The sequence below is a fragment of the Aptenodytes patagonicus genome, chromosome 2 (genome assembly GCF_965638725.1).
Source record: "Aptenodytes patagonicus chromosome 2, bAptPat1.pri.cur, whole genome shotgun sequence".
NCBI classification, from domain to species: Eukaryota; Metazoa; Chordata; class Aves; order Sphenisciformes; family Spheniscidae; genus Aptenodytes; species Aptenodytes patagonicus.
The window spans coordinates 152,474,476-152,495,857 of record NC_134950.1 but is presented as its reverse complement, the minus strand read 5'-3'; the positions used below and the strand labels follow the sequence as shown (position 1 = coordinate 152,495,857).

Genomic DNA, 21,382 nt, shown 5'->3' with positions numbered 1-21,382 from the left:
GGACTAGCCCTTTACCCAACACACCTTTTCGGTCTTTTCACTTAGTCACATGGAGTCCTAATTTGCAATGATGTAAGAAAGGCATATATTCACACAAAAAATAATTTCAGCATCACATCATTTCTCATGGAGTCCTGTTGCCTGCTGATATTTGCAACTGTCTTGCTTTTGCCAGCTGAGGCTTTTTTTAACCCCAGATCTCACATGTATCCAAGAAAAGATATTTTTACTGCTCATATTTTCAGAAGTCTGATTAGTTTTCCAGGGCCCTTATTAGAAAAAGTATGATCCAACATGGAGAAGAATCAAGGTCCTCAGATATGTAGCTGTGTTCTCCTAGACACCAGGTACTGGTTAACTCCTCTTTGTTAAAAGGAAGATGGGGACAGAATTCTCTTTAGTATTCATTAGGCTTATCTGGAGACAGGTAACTAATAATATACTGAAGTGAAGACTCAGTGGAAAGCAGAGAATTTGGGTCATGATCATGAAGGATCACATTCTGGATTTGTGAAAAACTTCTTGGGAAAGCTAAGGTCCTAAATGACAAGCGAATGGCAGGTTTGAAGAAGAAAAAAACATTGCTTCTAATTTTACTTGGGTTCTAGGAACTGCAGTACATCCACCTCCACAAAGTGATTTTTAACCCCTGTTCGAGTAACAGCTCATTCGGAAAGCTAACTGGAAGTCATAAAGCTTGGTTGGACTTTGGCTTATGGGACTCCAGCAAACCAGATAAGCTACTTGGTTTACAAAGGAGGTAAAGGAGGACCGCCCCTCCTAATAAGGGAGGTCACAGCCATGAGCATTTTTATTATCTGTCAATGTGTTTAGGGAGCTCTGGCAACATCTGACTCTGCCAGCTACATAGGAATTTCAAGTAAACAAACAGCCAAATTAGCGCAAATTGTTCTTACTAAAAGCAAGGCCAGTGATAAAAAAAAAAAGAAAGAGTAAAACATCTAAAGAATTGGAACAAGGAAACATTATGTAAAAAGAGGTGAAATAAGAATAAAACCAGAAACTAGTAGACAATAAAAATGGACTCAAATCTAATCCTTATGTTTTTATTCAGGGCAAGCTCCCAGTGAAGGCAGTGAAAGTTTTGTCTGAGAACCTCAGACTTATGTGAGAGATAAGACTTCTAATTTTAATGAAGGGCTGAAAAGAACTTCACGCAAGACGGATCATATGTTGTCATTAAGTAACTTCATCAGCTCCAGGGCAAGCTCGAAGCAAACCTCAACATGAAAGGCAGGCTAGCTTGAATACAGGCCTGTTAGTAGGAAATAAAGAACTCTCTCCCTAAAAATTCCACTAAAACAACTGTATTGTGGTTGCAAGTTCATTTGTTTCCACAGACGAAACTCTCTGGGAGTTTCCAGGTAACTGGTTTGTGATATCTACCCTATGACACTCCTCTTAGACTAACTGGAAGATTACTGCATGGGTGCGGCAAGCTCATGTTCCTTGAACAGTTTAATATCAAGAACATGACACTTTCTTTCATCAGCCAGCTTGATATAAACTTAAAATCCATCCTCATTATTTGAAAATTTAAAAAAAAAAGATATCTTTTAAAATGTTGGTATAGTAATAGGATCTACACGGTTATATTCCTTATACACGATGTTTGCGAAATAAATATAATACACCAAAGCACATAGCCATCGTATTAAAAAAGCCACAATGCAGTATCTATCCAGCTATAACACAGGACCTGTATCTTTAAACAGACCAACTTCTTGCCAGATAACATTTGAAATTTATATATTGTTTTATGTGTAGCTAAAATAAAAACATGATTTTCCCCTTAAAATTCTATCCACTTTCCCACTAACTTAGGCTTTATACAGCAGTAGGTATTGTATATCAAAGGACGTATGAATGAAAGAGAACAGGTACATTTACAGTCTTTCATCACAGTCTGATTTGATGCAGCTACTTCTCAGTGTCTGCAGCTCTGTAGTTGCATAAATAATTGGCAACTACTGACAACCCACTCAAAGCAAAAGTAGTAAAATCCATATCAGCAAAAAAACCCCAGAACATCAGAGACTTCTTTTATATATTTTGCTCAAATCTTAGCAAAATTTGTAATGGCAAGTTGGAAAATAACTGTTTATGTTTAATATGTAGGTTTGAAACTAGACATAAAATCTGAGAGTAGAGTTTGGTGATTTAGAGAGCAATGAAACATTTATTTTCTCATACGGCTCAAGGAAGAAGAAACAGTTTTCATTGTTCTCATTTAAATACCCACTTAATCTGAAAATATCTTTTAGTTTGAAAAAAAAAAGAAGAAGAAAAGAAATTAGATATCTTTCATTATTTATAAGCATCTTCTTACCTTACATCTCTTGGTGAGTTCCGTTTCTAGATGACTTTGGCAGGTATTTTAATTTAGAATTAGTTTCAGCAATACATGCCATTACATCTTCTCTTTAAAATAAACCACTTTTTCTCTTTTCCTCAGACAAAGTATGTGGGCTAAAAGAGCTGCAGCGTCTCTGTTCAAACGATTTCATGGACACTCAGAGGCTTTCTTTCTACTGTATGAAAGTTAAATCTCAGTAAGGAAGGCATTTTTTCTGTCCCGGAAATCAGTATAACCAAAACCAATGCTGAGCTAAGGAGAAATGTTTCTTCCATGTGTTCTGTTTGGCAGACACTGCAAGTCATATCAAGGAAACACGTGATGTTTATAAATACAATATGGCTCATGTTGTCATAACCTCTCAATGACAAAAAGAGCGTTAGAAAAAGCAGACAGCAAAACAGCAGGAAAGATGAGATTTGTATCATTTGGAAGGTCTCTATCAGATAATAGAAGTATTAGCGTTTGCTTTTTCTTTTTTCTTTTTCTTCCCAAAAGAAAACAAAGTTTTATAGTAATAGGATCAGCAAGGCAAACACATGGCAACTTATATAAATGCTGTCCTATAGGCACCCTAGCACTAAAATGCATTCACTCAATTTATTGCTTGAATTCTTTTCCAATAAATACTTTTGTCCTAAATACCTCTACGTAGTTCAAGGAGCTGTTATTTTTTTTAGCCATAGTATGCAATGAACAAATGTAATTTTGGCAGCATTTGCAGCTTTTATGTTTATTGATGTTAAGATCACAAACAATCCAATGAAAAGAAGTTAAACATCTCAAAGAAGCTGCACGTATGTTTACAGGTACCAGCAGGATGATCCCGCTTTTATTATCTCTCTATCTTTCCTGCAAACCAGCACTGAATTTCAGGCTCCTTGGATGCTTTAAATTCCTGGGGAGTTGTTTGAGGGTTTTCAGCACTTGTAGGGTTTTTTTAAGTTCACAAATTGCATCTAACTCTAGAGAGTTAAAATGTTAGCAACCAGCTAGCCAGGTACTTTCAGGGGAAAAATGAAAATTTGCTGTTGCGCAATTTCAGTAATAAAAGCTATTCAGCACAACAGTTTACCCACCTTATCAAATGTCTGTCTCATTTTACTGGACAACTCATTTTAACTGATCTCCTCTCATCTGGGCAGCCCAAACCCCCATCACTGCCAGGAACATCATCACCTTTTTGCCATTCTAACTCCCAGAAAATGTGGAGTTTCCAGGTACCCCCTGCTCCCCCAAATCAGCTCTGACTCAACTTGCAGTAATTGTTCTTTCTTGGAGAAACAGTCTCTAAAAATATTCAAAACACCTCAAAGTGTACCTCAATACAACAGCAACCACAACAAGCATTCTTTGGATATTCTGGCCTCACCCACCCAGCAGAGGTCTGGGATATAGCGCTGACCTGCTAAGGTCTTATGCAAGTCAGGGAATTAAGCAAAACCATAGGGTCTAGGACATTTTAAAACAAAGTGTCACCCACAGACTTTACGGCAGGTGGTTGGGAAGAGAAAGATTGCCAAGCAAAATAGCCACCAGTTTGTTATGAAGTAAAAATTCCCTCCTGATTCTCAAAATTGGCAGACAGATGAAGCCCAAAACAAACCACTGCATAAACCAACATTACTAGTATCCAACTGTGCCACCAGAAATGCAGACAAGTTGCAATGACAGAAAGGAGAGATTATAATTTAGGATTCTTCCCCTTTTAGACACTCCATAAAAGGAGGGTGTAGGGAATGAAGACAGAAAATACGCTGTGCACATTCAGTGGGGGAATTACTTCTGCTTGGAGTCACCAGGGCTCACAGCAACAACCCAGGATAAAAGGAGCTGTGATGCTTCCAAAGAAATTCAATTTGTTCAGCAACATACGAAAATCTGCTGTCAGTTCTTTAGTGTCATCTATTGATGTTGAATCTATACACCACCACTAAAGTTGAGAAGAGAGGCAACCTAGACCCCACACCGAGTCTTCCTCTTCGAATCTATGCAAATGACAAACATTAATTCTAACAGCACAGACCAGCATGGCTGTGTACATTTGCACTGGAATTCAAAACAATGCCAGAGAGAATAAAAAGATCATCTAAACATGTTACAAGCTCAGGCTAAGTTATAAATGAATGAAATGCAGCAATGTGAAAATACATTTCTCCAAAGAAAACAGCTGCTACAGATTTTCAGCATACATTTTGGGAAAGGAATAATAAAAAAAGGAAGAGTACAAACACAAATATTCAGTGAGACGGCATTATGTAGCTACCTCTTGCTTGAATAGCATTCAACATGGCAGACCTGTCAAACAAACCACGCTCTTCAAGATCTAAATGGTCACAGCACAGTATCAGTAAGCAAGTAAGGCACTCAAGGATTTCAGGAGAAACTGTCCTTTAGAACTTGCTTAGACCCCAAGCAAAACCCCTTTTCTCAAACACAACCCATTCAGAAAAATGCAGGAAACAGAAAGAAGACCAGGAAAATTAGAATTAGTGGACATGAAAGCTGAGTGGTTTGATAGGAGATCTGAAACTCACAGATCCCACATTCCTCTTGCACTTTCTAAGTCTTCTTGTCCATATGGGTAATACTTAATACTTCAAGTGTTACTGCCAATTCTTATACAGGTCTCACATCTGTTTGGTAGTTAAAACAGGTGTCCAAGCTGGCAGCTAACATTATTTTCTGAGATTATTTTGGGTCTGTTACATGGAAATGATTATAAATCACATGAATAGAAGCCTGAACATCATCAAACCCAGGGATAAAGGTTCCAAAGGGACAAGAAGGCGAACAGTAGAAAAATCTGTAAGGCAAAACTTTCCCAAACCTCAAAAAAACAAGGCTTTAACTCACATATGGCAGGAGATACAACCACACTCACAGTATCACCATGGAAAAATGTACTTACAACGGCTAATTCATGATATTCTAAATATTGTTCTTTCAACCAGTCTGACAATAAGCTGCTTTTCTGTAGGCTTTTTGAAACAGTTAACCATGATGTGGAGCACAGTGCTTACAAGAGTTACTCCCTACTTCCCACTGTAGTGAATTTAGCACTCTCATATCACATGAAATTGAAGAACATCAATTTACCCAGTGCAAAGATGCACAAACACAAAGAAGAGATGAGAAGCAAAGCTTTTTCCACAATCTTTTGGGTACCATGCAATACCAGTACATAAAATGTACATGTTTCTCACTTACTCCCTCCGCATTTCCATGCCCTTTAATCTGGTTTGCTAAGGAAAGAGGGATGTATAATCCATCTGCTTTTTGGTGGTTGTCTCCCCTGACCTAATAACCTGTGAATCTGCAGGCAAATTTCAACCAGATTTAACCAAAGGGTAGAAACCATTAGACTACTATGTCCCCACAAATTTTGCCAAGTTAGAGATTTGCAAGAAGGTCCTACAGTACTTCTGCCGAATAGAGGAAAAGTTGCAGTGTGTGCTCCAGCTTTTTAGACTCCAGAGGATGAGGATCGGAGAGAGCATTATTAAATCCCACTACTTTGGGAAAAGCCTCAGTTAGGATCTGAGCGTTGCTGCACAAGGAAGAACCCAAACAGAAAACACAGATCCTTAGACAAACAGGTTTCATTATTTCCGGAGCTCAAGAAATGACTTGTTTCCATGCTCGTAACTTTGAAGTGCAGAAGTTCACATAGATCAAAGGGAAGACTTTTTGCATGTTTCTCCACAAAGCCCCTATGAACATCCTGGCTCTGACTTCACCTCTCAGACCAGAAAGACGAGAAATTTGCCAATGCAAAGGAAAAGCCAAATGAGAAAATAGCTGTTTTGTTGGATGCGCAGAATTTCAAAATGGCATCTTTGGCATTTCAGCAGAGCAAAATACAGTATTCTACCATGAAACCACCACTTCTGCAAAGATCATCACTGTGTCACCATTATTTTTGAGTTATGGCCAAAGAGAGATAACTCAGCCATAATCAGGAGGCGTAAAGTGTGCATATCTGTTGTACAACACAGTATTTTAAAATAAGCAATACAAATTATTACAGTTTTTGAACAGAAGCAGCACCTGTGTTCAGAACAACTCTGTTAGGCAGTAAATGCCTGGAAGAGGGCCAAAGAAGTAATCTTTAGTTTTGAATATATGTAGCTAGCACAGTAGTTAACCATATCTGAAAACAGGTCTAGAGCACGCAAATAAAGCCACAGTAGGTACGTTCAGCATCCACTGCACATGGAACAAGAACAGTATAGCATAACTTTATAAAGCTACAGTGAAACTGTTACATGAGTTAACGTCATAATGCACAATGATAGTATGTCATGCCTTCGAATATGAATGAGATACACCCAGTTACTGCTACAGGAATATAACTAGAACTGAAGAATTTCAGGACCTTAAAGAAGACACTAAAAACTATCACATCAGTCCTTTGAAGCACATCTATTTGCTCTCTCATGTTGTGTGTGCAGCAGTGTGAATAACCAAGTAATTAGATTTCTGACCTATCAAACGGACCATTTTATAATTGAAGTACATAAATGAGAGGTGGTTGAGAATAGTGCCTGTAAATAAACTATTGCAATCTTTCTAAAATAATGAGGCCCCAAACTGTGGAAACAGCAGAAGTACTTACATGAAATATTAATAATAAAGCAGTGTGACACGCTCAGAATTGCTAATGAAACCAAGAAGCAAATGTACAATTAAGCAATCACTTCACAGGAAATTTTCTGCGCAGTTCCATCAGCTTTGGAGCACACATAAAAGCCACAAAGCAGGTAGGACAGTAGTGGCATTCCCTTCTGGCCCCATCAAGCTCATTTGGTTGCACTGCTTCCTGGGGACAGACCTAGGATGGGTGGGGAGGAGATGAGGTTGTGTAATCTCACCACCACCACCCCCTGCTGCAACGATAGCTGTGAGTAACATGGTGGAAGAGGTGCCGCACAGCCACATCTCCTGCCCTCTTGGCATCAAGGTGGGAGATTACAGTCCAGCAAAAGATAGACAGTAACAGAGAGAAATCGAATACGTTTCAAATGCCTTTGCTATAGTTTCCCAAGACAAAATGTTCACTTGAAAATGCAAATATACTTGTTCTTGTTCAGTACAGGTAGAAAATTTTAGAAAAAGACAAAACCATTTACACCACAACGGGTTTTTATCAGAATTTCTTACTTGAAATGATCATTTACAAAGTGTTTCAATAGACTTCAAGCTAGGTACATCTGCTCAGCTACTGCAAACCAGTCCATGCTGAAGCCTTGCTGGAATGAACTAACACCATGCTGTACTTCGCTGTAAAGGGTTTGGAAACATGAAATAAGAAGTTGTATAAACTCTGAGCACTGTCTGTGTCCCGAAATAAGTAACTAAAGGCTATGTTTTGATTCACATGCTTTAATGCTAGTAAACAAGAACAAAAAAAAAGATAATGCTCAGGGCAAGTAATTGGAAAAAGCAAAGCAGTTAAGAAACATTATGGTAAGCATTATCAGTTCCCTCTTCTGTATATGTGTCGCACATTTACCCTCGATTTTATGAATTGTGGTGTACATATTACAGTTAGGAATTTAAACATTTAACATAAAAGCTGGAGGAAAGAGGAGTATAAATGCAGCACTAGTACTTACCCTTATATCTCCATTTACAGCTCTGGAAGTGTGATTAAATGCATGTGCAGGATCTTTGTTGTAAACTTTAAGGAAAGATCGGTCTTGAATGTTCCTGGAATCAAAAGAATCAGCAATGATAACAGATTAAAGTAGTTTTATTTGCTTTGTTGCCTGAAAGTTTCAGGCAACAGACAAACATATAGGTCTGCAGCCCACCTATAAGAAAAACCTAAATGCCATAAATTTGACACATACAGACAAACAAAAGCCTACTTTAATTCTCTTTCCCATGGGAAGTATCATTCTTTTGCTACAACTCCACACCCATAAAAATTAGATAGTGTTAAGTTTCTTTCAAGATCCTGCCATAGAGTGAAAACACTTTGAAGACAATAGAGCTTCAACATTTACACGGCACTCAAAAGGATTTAGTTAATATTTACATGTTTTATTGTGTACTCAGCCCACGTGAATTTTTGCTATTCTAAACAGTAAGACTATCAAAAGAAAAGCAGTCTTTCTAACTGCAATTATTCTTGAGGCAATTCTAATTATCAGCTTGTTCACAAACCTGAAAAAAACTCCACAAAAGCTAAACATTCAGTAGCAGATAAATCGTTCCTCTAAACTTTATAAAAAAGATAGGTTTTTAAGGGAAAAAATAGGAACTACAAAAACAAATAAACAAGCAAAAGTTTTGATGAAAGCTACCACAGAAATGGTTTAGATGGAAAGCCCAAAGAGAGTATTTTTGTTTAATAAGGACCCAACACTTTGTCATTCATTAGTCCACTTTTAAACTACTGCGTTTAGGAAAGAGCTAGATGACGTTAGTTTTCTATTTTGTTTCAAAACCTACCTTCCAATAATTTTATGCCTTTTTGCACTGAGTTCTGCTGATCTCTTGCTCACATTTAATCAGCAGCAAAGCCTCCAATCTATGCCCACTTACATCCTTTCAAAGCTGCGATTCCTTTCATTTCCCAGTAGCGATCTCTAGAGAATTTACTTACACATGTGACTGAATTCCTTTCCTCCAGGTGCAGCTACAAGTCTAGTAAACTGATCTTAATCACTGGGATTATCATTTAAAAATGAAGGAAAGGATTCTTGGGCAGGTCCAATTTCTTTCTTACAATGTCATATTACTATCAGTGATTGCTTTGAATGGGTAGCTAGTCAGAACTTGTGCTGCTGTTGTAGATGTCAAGTAGTTATTAAAGAAACCCCACAGCTTAAGAGACAGATCAGTGCCTTCTGTTTAAGAACTGCGGGGCTGATGAGAAGTTTAGTATTTATGAGTGTTTACTTGTAGACTGCATAGGAAAATAGCTACCTTGCGGCAAGTTCAAGTTCTTCAATTATTTATGGTAACATAAACTGTTTTCCATCTTGCAAATGTGACCCTTTCACTTTGAGACTTGCACTGGGAGTCTCAGTTACCATTTTCTGCCTCAGACTTGGAAATATGTTCTTTTCGATACAAAGCAAGCGCTCTCATCTTCAGTTCAAGAAACGGTATATTATTCATTTAAATAAATTTTATCTGCTGTCTTTTCTGTCTGATGGCTATGAGGTGGTACCTCAGCTAAGTGGAGTTTGTTTTAAAAGCATTCTCTGTAAATACTTCTTGTAGAAACATGACACTTTTTAAAGTAAAACATTGCTGCAAGGCAAAGCACCAAAATACTAGGCATTTGATCTCTGAAGTGAATTCTATTTCACCTCATGTTGCTATTCTAAGATAAACATTAGTGATAACAGGTATATATTACTGTACTTTTGTTATTACTATTTGCATTACTGTAGTTCCCAGATGCTCTTGGCATGTTCAAAGGCCTCATTGATCTGTGTGTGCTGTATAAACACCCCAGGAATACAACCTCTTCACCAGCCTACAAGGTGAATAGAAAACACAACAGACAACAGGATAGCTGCAGAAAGATAAGGGAACAAAAAGAAACGAGAAGACCATAGTCTCTCCAGCCAGAGGAGCAATAAACAGATCCTGGGACCACGGGCATGCTCTGAGTAGGCAGTGCAACAGCGAGAGCGGGAAGGTGGGACTGGAAGGAGACCAACACAGTGGCTTTGCGGATGTCTGCGGAGGACGCCTTCCACGCCCATTAGAGGGCTGCCTGAGAGAGAGCGTGAAGGCACTTGTTTGAAAATTAAAGACATGTAGAATGAAAGTTGGCATTATTCACCAAGTGGAAGCAGATGGCACTTGGTACTGAACAAGAAATTAAAAGTAGCATTGAAGTGGGCTTGGAGGAGCCCTCATAATGAAGACAAGTAGTTTATATTTAATGAAATGGAAAAGATACAGCCAGAGGACAAATGAAAAAAATGCATGTGAAGCAGTCTGCTTGTCAAACTAGGAGAATGATCTTTGTTGCTTCATTTGAATGGGTAAGAGCGAACAAGATATTACCTGTGCCAACTGCCGAGAAAAGACCATTACAGCAGTTGCTATTAAAAAGCTGACGAATTTGCTGAATGTTTTTTCACTACGTGGTGGGAAAGGAAAGGCTGCATCATAGGGATGTTATGCAGAAAAAATCTGAAATCTACACTGGATGTAGAGCCCTGAACCACTTTAAGAAAAGGACCAGGTTATGGGCTTAAGTAGAAGATAGTGCTTTGTCCCCAGTGGTTAAAAAAAAAAAAAAAAGAAAGAAAGAAAAGGGGGAGGAGTGTGATGGCATAATGAAGGATAACATAAGCTAGGCTGAAACTAATGGTCTGTGAGACTATATTAAAAGAGAAGATCAAGATTTTAGTCTAGACGGAAGAGGTAGGATTCATGTCATCCAACTACAGACATTCACAGGGAAGACATCAACAGCTAGGTTCTCTGGCATGTATAATTTATCAGACAATTTTATAGGATTAATCACAACCAGCTCAAAATGTGGATGTAAAAATCTCCATTTGGTCAGATGAATCCCATCCTAAAGGAGAGACAGAAAAATAAATGGGAGAGTCACCCAGGTAGCTATGATAATTCAACTAATCCACAGGGATGACGGAGATATGTACAGACAACGAAAAGGAAGGAGGACAAAGCCCTGAAAAAACACAACAGAAAATCAATGTTTGAGAAGAGAACCTCTCAAATGATACCTGAAAGGAGAGGAGAGAGACAGGAAGAAATCAGGAAAGAACAGCCATTGAAACAAAGGGAGATCAAAGTTTCAAGAACAAAACATTAAAAGTACATAAGAGATCTGAGAGAAAAAGGGTGTTCACAAAAGCTGGCCATTTGTTGACTTTGACAATTGCAATGGAACAGCAGGGAACAAAAGACAAGTTGGAATTAGAAGAATAAAACCCCAGACAGGTTGGAAATGGGTCTAGGACAGAGTAAAACTCCAGCCAACAGTTGTAGTGACTGCTCAGTGCAAGAAAGAAAGGTGATGGGGTGGGAAGTATGTTGTGTTCAGGGACAGTTTTGTTGGGAGGCAGAAAAACATGTTAGCAACGTAAGAGCAGGCACTTTAATAGAGTAGCAAGTTAACAGACAAAGCAAGGGATGCAAGGCACAGAGGAACATGAGACAGCCTCTGAGGGAGGTGGAGAGCTTGAAGAGTTGACTAAAACACCCATGTTTAAGACAAGGAAGCAAGAAGAGAATTGAAGGAAGACATGGCAAGCAAAGGAGAGAAAAATGATACTTTTTTTCATCTGTTCTCTGAGAGAAGACACTGGCAAGATCTGAAGAGTAAGGAACAGAAATGTAGAAACTGTTGCATAAATTATTCAAAAGCGGTGAAAATGCAGCTGGTAGTGCATGCTTTGGACTCCATTAAGCTGGAACTGCTGAGGTTTCCTTAGTGAGAAGGGTGGAAGAACTGAAGGAGGGAATTTTGTTATGGAGGAAGTCAGCTGGGTCATGGGATTTCCTCTAGAAATGCTCTACAATACAGGCATAGGAACAGAGGAAGCAGATGTTGGGACTGAGCCAGGCCTGAGGTTGGCAGAGTGACGCCTGCAATGGGAGCAAGGGAAAAAAAGGTGGAGTGGTATTAAGATAATCACATTCTCAGGGGCAGGGAGGAGATGAAGTCATAAACTGTTAGTCTGAAACTCAAGGGAAGATGGAGGGATAAAGTGAGAGAGAAGGAGCCGATGGACCAGATGATGGCAATAATGCGCTTGGCAACAAAGACATAGTAACCTGTATCTTGATTTAATCAGTTGATCCAATCTTGTGAATAGACTGTTTGATGTATAAGAAACTTGAGCACATGATGAATGATGATGCAAAAAATCAGATGGGTCTTAACATAGGCATTACAGTGGCCAAACAGGGGTGTGGGAGTCTGCAAAGCAAGGAAGATAAAAAAAACAGAAACTGAAATCCAAGAGGCTGGCTAATGACAAGACACTGGGTAGACAGCCTGAGGAGAGCAAGACAGAGGAGAGAAAATGGAGTGCAGTGCTGTTCAAAGACTAAGAAGAGGAATGGGGGAACTGGAAGTGGCAAGACAAGAAAAGCTCCAACTTGGTCTTTTCACTACAACATGATATGGAGAAGCACAGGATCTCCAGAAGAAGCAAGGCAGCAGCGGACAGTACACTTCTCTAACTTTCACATCATTTTCCTGCACTAGTGGTAGACTGGCAGAGAGGAAACACATTCTCTGCCTTCTCCTTCATCTTCTTATGCTCCTCTGTTCATCCTTTTTATCATGTAACTACTATGAAAAGGATGGCGCAAAGGCTCACCGTATTTCCTTGCACAGTTTTATGGAGTGTAACATGTCTGAGGTGTGCCTCAGAGCTTTGTTGCTACATGATTTGGGACTTTCTAGGGACCCTGAGAACCTGGTCCTTCTGCTCGAACAGCAGATTAGGACTGAAGGAACATGGTTAATTAAGCAGCTGCACTCCCACAAAATAAAGGATAGAAAGATGCACCCAGATGTTAGTCAGATCATTTATTGACCAAGCTCTGGATTAGTGAAGGGAAGTGACTGCATCAGTTGCTGCATCCTGACATAAAATAGGAAGGTGGTGGGGCTGCTGCAGCAGCGGTCACCAGTGCCACAGATCTTTAGCAGTGTTAGATGATGAATAATTGGCACTGTTGTGAGGACATCGGTGACGTTCATATTTGTAACTTCAGGCTCACAAGGATCAGGCTTTGCTCTGCCAGCAAAGAAAATAACAGTTTTTCTGTAAATGTTTATTTTGTGTTCCGTATTTTAAATATTTATGTCTCAGTTAAAATTCAATAAAATATTAAATATGTGAACCTGCATGTATTATATGAATATTTGAACAAGGTATGCCATTTATCAATGGCTTGTGCAACAGATATTGCACCTACAGCTGAAGGCAGTGTCAGACCAAACCTCCCATATTACTCAGATACCACTGAACATGCCTTTATGTGCTAGGCCACCATCTGTCAGATACTTAGCAACTCCACACCTTTTTATTCTGTAAGTGTACTACAAAAAAAACCCCAACCAAACCCAACAGCTGTAATTCCATGTTTACTTACCTCACATCACACAATTCATAGTATATGTTTCTGCTCTCATCCTTGATGTAAATGGCCACACTGGGCGATTCCAGCATTTTCATCGTCAGCTGCTGGGGGAAGGCACTTACAAAAAGGGCACGAATTGTGTCTGTGCTTGTGATTTCATTTGGCATTCTCAACTGCTTTGTTTCATCTCCATACTGAAGATATAAAACACCTACAAGCAAAATATAATAGCAAGTTACATATATTTAAGTGGCACAGAAATGATCTGGGCTTCAAAGTCCATGGGGAACACAGACCAAGCCCATAATGAGTAGAGAAAAATCAACTCACGTGCCTTAATCATAAAGCACATACAACATTTTCCTTTTCAACACGCTGTTGGAATAGAGCATGGAACAGTGATATGGTTGTGCCCTGATAAATATGCTTGCTCCAGTACTGCACTTTGCTGAGAAGCCTATTTTCACTGTTCTTCAGTTAGATAAATCAGAAGTTTACCTTAAGAAGGATAACAGAAAATCCCAAACACGCCAACTCTGCTCTGCAGTGGAAGGTGTTGGTAAATCACAAGGTACTTTTTTTTAAAGCAGCTGAGGAACAACTTTATCCTTTTATATCACCCAGTTTTCCTTAAACATAAATTTTGCATTTTAGCCTCACACTTACCCGACAAAATCCCCCAAAAACAGATTTCCATTTTAGCACTAGTAATTTTACGTTCACAATTCAATTTGCTGGCATTATATAGTATAAAGCCCTAGGTGAAACTCCTAGCAGGAGTAAAACTGAGGTCTCACACAAAAACAAGAGCAATTTCGGATCCTTTCAGTTTCACAGGAGTGTTAATAGTCATCCTTAGCACTCGGGGAGAAACATGAGTAATCTTAGATGCTGAATTACAAATTATGGAAATTCTTATTCACTCAAGACACCGTTCTGATATAGCTAACTCTCTATTTTCAGGGAATGGGAGGCTGTGAGATGCTCGATAATGGAAAAAAACACGGATAATATAGACTAAGGACTCAGTGAAGGGATACTAAGTACTTCTTCCACGATGCCTGTAATGGCCCTGCCAGGGCTATGCTGACTCCCGCATAACCAGCGGGTGCCTGTACTCCACTGGCCGCTACTGCACAATGAGTGTGACTCATTAGCTTTGCTAGAGCCCAGTCCCACGCCATCCCAAGCTACAAAGCCCTCCAAGGACTGAAGCACTGAGAAATGCCATCTCAATCAACAGCAGAAATCAGACTGGACTTGACAGGGTTGATTAGCTCTGACTATGCTGGGCCTGGATCCTAAAGACCACCAAAAGGTCTTCTCATGAGCATCTCCGAGGTGGGAAGGCTTATTAGGATCTGCACAGCAGGAAACAGGCTGCCACAGGATTGCAGCCAAACTACGAAACTTCCTGGGTTCCACAGCACTAGAGAGTAGATGCAGAAGCAAATGCTCAGCCAAACTACTTTGGATACAGAGGAAACAGGAACTGGTAAGCCCAGCTGAGCCTACATATTCAGTCCCTACCCAAGGCACAGATATCCTGCCTGGGCATGGATTGATGACAGCACACTGTGCTCTTTCTGAGCCATCTCAGGTGTCTCTGTACAACACTGCATTGTGCCCGGAAGAAACACCCTTACTCTCTTGCTATCTGCAAGAGATGGAGCAGGCATAGCTTCTGCAGTGGTGTCAACAGATACTAAAATGGCAGATCACAGAATGTTTGAGGCACTTCTGGAGGTCATCTACTCCAACCCTCCCACTCAAGCAGGGACACCTACAGCCAGTTGCCCAGGATGGTGTCCAGACAGCTTTTGAATATCTCCAAGGAGGGAGACTCCACAACCTCTCTGGGCAACCTCTGCCAGTGCTTGGTCCCCCTCACAGTGAAAACTTGAAAACTTGTTTCCTGATGTTCAGGGGGAATCTCACACATTTCAGTTGGTGCCCATTGCCCCTGGTCCCTTCACTGAGCATCACCGAAAAGAGCCTGGCTCCGTCTTCTTTGCACCCTCCCTTCAGGTACTTTTATACATTGATGAGATGCCCCCCTGAGCCTTCTCTTCTCCAGGCTGAGCAGTCCCAGCTCTCTCAGCCTTTCCTCATAGGAGAGATGCTCCAACCGAGTTAATCATCCTGTGGCCCTTTGTTGGACTCTCTCCAGTATGTCCATGTCTCTCTTGTACTGAGGAGCCCAGAACTGGACGCAGCACTTCAGGTGTGGCCTCACCAGTGCCGAGTAGAGGGGAAGGATCATCTCCCTTGACCTGCTGGCAATACTTTGTCTAATGCAGCCCAGGATACCATTGGCCTTCTTTGCCACAGGGGCACATTGCTGGCTCGTGTTCAACTTGGTGTCCACCAGGACCCCCAGATCCTTTTCTGCCAAGCTGCTTTCTAGCTGGGTGGCTCCCAAGATATATTGGTGCATCCACTTTGCAGACATTTAGCAGCCCAGAATGAGATGGAAGAGAAAAAAAATGCAGAAAAGAAAGAAAAAAAATACCACTGAAGTTTGTATTTCCACCAGCTCTCTGAGAGGCACTGCCACAGCTAAATGCTCTGTAAATGGCTCAAAAGCTATCTAGCCATTGGAAAGTATTTGGAAAAGGAATACAATATCAGATCTGCTCAAGAATCAGTGATTACAGAAACATCTATGCTGAATTCACTGCTGCTCATGTAGACATACAATCAGGGCAGGTTTACACCTCCCAGTTTGGATGCTGCTAGTGACATAATGGTAGGACAGCATTTAGGCTGAACTAACTGCTACAGTCTTTATTGCATTTTCAGGCAGGCTTTGGGGCCTGAGCAGATTCTGTGCTGCCATGCCTTTGCATCTACCAATAACCAACACAGGTAGGCTAAAACAAACTATTCTATGATTCTACTTTACACAAACTGAATTCACCATAGTAATTGCAGTGTAGATGCACCGTATGTTGTTCTCCCATGGACAATATAAACAGGAGGGTTGGGAACAGAAGGTCCTCAATGCCGTTACCATCAGTCATCAGCAAATCTCAGCAAATCACAAAACTTAGATGGTAACTCAGTGATTATCACTTGAAAGTCATCAGCAATGGGATGGGCAGTTTATAGTCCTGAGATACAAACACTGAGCAAAAGCAACGGGAAAAGCTAAGGTCCTAGAATACAAAGGCATTTAATGAAAAGAAGAGAAGGCATTTTAATCTAAGATGAGCCCTCTTTCCCCTTAGTCTTTAGTATTTTTGTCCCTATATTGTCCGTAATTGCTATAGAGGAATGAACATACAACATAGGCAGATGTTCTTACAATCAGTGGGTAGACAATTGTGCTTGCACCTAGGGAAGGAAGATGTTAATTTTTCTGAATACTAAACAGACTACTCAACATTACCCAACCATTATTTAATATTAGGCTGCTTTTATAAAATGGAGCTGTTAACATCATTTTCCTACTATTATCAAGAGTTGATACTTTTTCTTTCATTAAGATTGTAATCAAACCCTTTATGAATCCTACTACAAACTTCCATTTTCCTTTCAGTGGAAAAATTGTTTCAGACTGAAAAGTCACTAGTTTTCTTTCAAAGACTGAGGAGAATTTTCCTAAGAATTTTATTTTTAATGCCAATATTTAATGGGCTATTAAACTATGTTTCATTTTTTATTATTTTAATTTGAGACATCATTTATTTCTTTATGTTCTTCTAGGTAAAATTGGCTTTTTAGTGCTCATTCAAATATTCTGTGCAGCTAAGCATTCTTTAGAATTCAGAAACTAACTATATTTGTAAAAAAAATTAAGTACAGATGTTTTTAATGATTGTATTTATTTCACTGTTCCAAGATGTGCATAAACATATTCATTTTTGATGATAGCTTTCAGTTCTTAGGAAGAACATAAGGAACCTTCTATATTTTGGCATTTGAAACTTTCTTGGATTAAATGGCAAAACATTATTGTTTCGCTAAGAATACAGACTTTGCGTATCAGCTTCACAGGTGTGTGTGACTCTCTTTTCTGCCCAGTTTAAAAGTGAGTGCAGAATGCAGAAAATGCTGTTTTTGCATTTCAGGCCACTAAAAATATGCTGAATATTGAGCTACTGAAACCGTTAACAAAAAAGAAATGGTAGAGCTGAAAAATCTTCCTTATGCACAAGTCTAAATCATTTCAGAACAGTCTTGACTCTGCCCGTCCTCCAATACTCCCACAAAATATTGATCCAAAACAAAATTACAGTTATCTTTGGGTCTTGGATTTTCAAAGCAAATATGCATGTTATCCAAAAAGACCATGCCTTAAAATATACAGCTTTAACATACAACTCTGAAATGTTTTGGCCACAGTCTTACTGTAGGGGTAAAAGACATTTTCAAAGGCATAATAAATTCTTTTTTCCTTACTCTCCCTTAAATCACATGCCCTCAAAAAAAACTACTGCCTTTCTTCTTGAGTTGTCTGATCCATATCATGATATAGCAATGCTTTAGGGCATTACCTATTTGACAAAACTAACTGCTCACTTCTAAAAATCCAGCTTCAGCATGACACGATAAAGAGACTCAAAATCCATTATTTTAAGTCACTGACATAATTTTTCTCCCACACATTGCTGGGCTGAAATTCTGAACACCGGCAATACCCACAGGCCCAACTTCATGGAAGCTGCTGGAGCTCTGAGGTTTGTTTTACCTTCAGCTAAAAAATTACTTCCATGGAGAATTAAAGCAAGAAGAAATAGAATATAACTCAGGCACGGCTTTTGTTAGGGCACAGCACATATGTCAGCAAAGCTACTGGAAAGAAAGTTAAACACAATGGATGTTAATGTCTCCACGTAGCCTGAAGTCCCTCTTGCACTTATGCTTCTGTTACAATGTATTTACCTGAAACATGAAGATTGTGCTGGGTTTTATAAAACACAAAAGAAACAGGACTGTGAAATGCCCTGCTACTCTAGGAAGACAGGCATGAAGATCAGTGTGAATGAGGAAACTACGCCATGCAACTGTTCTGAAAGTCCAAGTCAGACAACACTGTGGCTACCACTTCTAGGTGCTCCTAGATACTTCCAGCCCTGGGCTTTCCTACAGCTACAAGGCAAACTGCCATGTTAAGCTTTCCCCTTCGTCATGCTGGTATAACTTAGCTTCAGAAATACCTCTGGAATTTCTGATCGTTCTTCACCCTATGGGCAACAGGCCATGGCATTAAACACAGGCCATAGCAGAAACCATTTACATGTAAGCCAGGCCTTAGAAACTTAAACCTCTACAAATTGCTTCACAACATTCCTGTCAACAGAAAGGTATGTTTTATACTAGGGGAAATTAAACACTTGAGAGGTGAAAGGACATGTTCAAAGAAAGGTTTACGAGCATAAAACCCAGATCTGATGATGATCATGTGAACACACCGTGTGATCGCCCCTTCCTTCCCTGCATACAGAGCTCTTTCAAAAACAAAAGACTTTCTGCTCCCCCTTTACCAAGGGTCAGTGACAGAAGGACTTGCAAAATATTTCATCATTTCTCTCAGGGCTGGTCTACGTGAAACACAACACAGTGCAATGAAAGATGTGCTTTTAACCTGATTTACGTAGGCAGTGCCTCCGGCACAAGCTGAACCCATCAGCGCTGGGTTTAGAAGGTGCCCGGCGCAGCCATCCTGCACCTTTAGTCCAGCTAGCACAGCTTCGAGGACTGCCTGTGCTGCAGCTCACACAGACGCACCAGATGCACGGCAAGGTGCTTGGCTCAGATACTGCTGCTGGGCTGTAAAACTCACTTGGCAGCTGAGGACGTGCCCACATAGCGTAATGGTGACCCATACCTGAACTCATGGGGTCCAGGCTGGCTTTAGAGCAAGGAGCTGCATAACCAAAATGACTCAGCATGGTACCCATACCGGTAAGATCATAACTCCTTAGTTACAACTGGTACAGGTCTACTCCTTATGGCAAAAGCTAATGTTATGCAGGCAGCATGACACCACCCAGCTCACCTCTCTCAGCACCTGCATCTAATACACAGTGCTGACCTAACCCTGACTAAGCACCACGTTATCATGGTTATACTGCTAACAATGATCTCAGTGCTGGGCAGCTTAGATGCTTAGAAGAGCTTTAATCACAACTCGCTTTAATTTACAGAACAAGAATTATCCTTACAAACCAGTTATTTAAGAGAGAAAAACATGAAGCACAAAACAGCAAAGAAAAGTTAAATACCTGATAAATCAAGAATAAGTTAACAAACATGATTGAGTCATCTTCTGTGACCTTTACAAATATCAGTTAATTCTCTCACACAATGAATTTTAAATGGAAAAATACTGGTACTCACACAATCCTCTCATAATTCTCTTCTCATAATGAAGAAGAGAAAACTGAGGCAGAGGAGTTAAATAACTCCTCAGTGTTATGAAATAAAATACAGTCAAAGCTTAAACTGAAGTTCATGAGTTTCCGGTGAAGCTACAGGACACCCTCTGTGTAGGCAAGACATCTTGCAAATTTCTGCACTGAAAAATCTTACTGACATTTAGCAACACCATAATCCATGGGCTCCTGTCTGAAGAGAAGTATTAACTGATGATAATATCTGTATTTGGCTGATGTTGGGTGCTTGGGTGCTAGAGCATTGAAACCTTCCCCCAGCACCAGAAATCACGGGTGTGACCAAGGCACTGCTACTCTCTTCTGACCCAGCCACTCTATGTATCCTCTGCAAATTTTGTTTCCAATTTGAAAATTTCAAGTAATTAGTAAAGCTGATTGGACTACAGCAATCAAAACTTGGATGCATTGGGAGCTCTGGAATTTCTTTAAATCAAAGGTGCAAAGCTAGGTATAACTAAAACGGGGAAAATACGTACAGGAGGCCTCCAGATCTTGTTGGGTGAATAATAATATCAAAAAACTATATTAAAATATTAGGAATTAGTACAGGATATATAAGGAATGGAAAATTAGATAAGCTAACAAAGAAAGCTTTATCTTAAGGTGAAAAAATATGGAGTACATGGTGAGGAAAAGCAGTGAGAACTGCCAGAAATCAAGCTGAGCTATGTTTTGTAAAGTAAATTAAATAACACAATGTTGAGTTAGAGGTTGGTAAAGTTGTCATTAGATTTGTTTCACTCTTTACCCAACCATATCTTTTTGAGATGATGGGCGGTCTTTGCCTTTTCATGCTGGTTTAGCTTGATTTTCCACCGTATGTCCATTGAGTCACCAGCTCTGCCTGCACTTTCCCTCACACTGAAGTCAGCAGGAATGCCACAAGCAAAAGTGAGAAAATGCACCCTTGTTTTTTCTTCATATTTATGTTGACTCATTAGCTGAGACTTGCAACAGTTTTAAAAACTAAGGATAACTTTTAAAATCTTGATGATAGCTATTTTTATTGGGACGCTTCAGGACAATCCAGAAAGGATCACAATAAAAACTGCCAAGGGTTTCCTCAAAATCCGGTTTACAATTTTTTAATGTTTTTTTTTACCAGAATGCCAAGATCCTTCCAATTTTTCTTTGACTTTTATTTGACAAAATTGTAATATATAAGACTGTAAGGATGTCATAGGCCCGTATTGTTCTCCCTACCACCCCCAGCTATCAGATAAACAGAGATAACACATAGTTGGTGTCCTTATCACCAAATTCTGGAAAAGTTATGCAGACACAAGTTTATTACAGTAACATCTCTTGCAGTGTGGAAGAAATTCCTCAATATGCAGTTCTTTCTTACTTTCCACACCCTCAAGACTTGTCTCTCCTATTTCACCACACACATTTTCAACTACTCTGACGTCATTGCCATGATCCTTGTGGTATTTCTAGCCTGAAGGTCTCGTACTAGTTTTCATTAGCTACTCCCTGCTGATAATCTGTCCTCCACATTCAG

General features: G+C 39.7%; 1 protein-coding gene across 15 annotated transcripts in view; it reads right to left on the bottom strand.

The window, feature by feature from the left end:
• KIAA1217 (KIAA1217 ortholog) overlaps positions 1-21,382 on the bottom strand; it is a 188,900-nt gene that overhangs the window by 68,822 nt on the left and 98,696 nt on the right. For 14 of the 15 annotated variants that reach the window (XM_076331692.1, XM_076331697.1, XM_076331695.1 and 11 more), the window contains 2 exons: positions 13,490-13,688; positions 7,996-8,089 (listed from right to left, as the gene is read on the bottom strand). In XM_076331692.1, the coding sequence (XP_076187807.1) occupies positions 7,996-8,089; positions 13,490-13,688 (293 nt within the window). Of the gene's footprint in view, positions 1-2,350; positions 2,647-7,995; positions 8,090-13,489; positions 13,689-21,382 lie in introns of those variants that run through there. The other variant, XM_076331704.1, reaches the window with a different exon arrangement.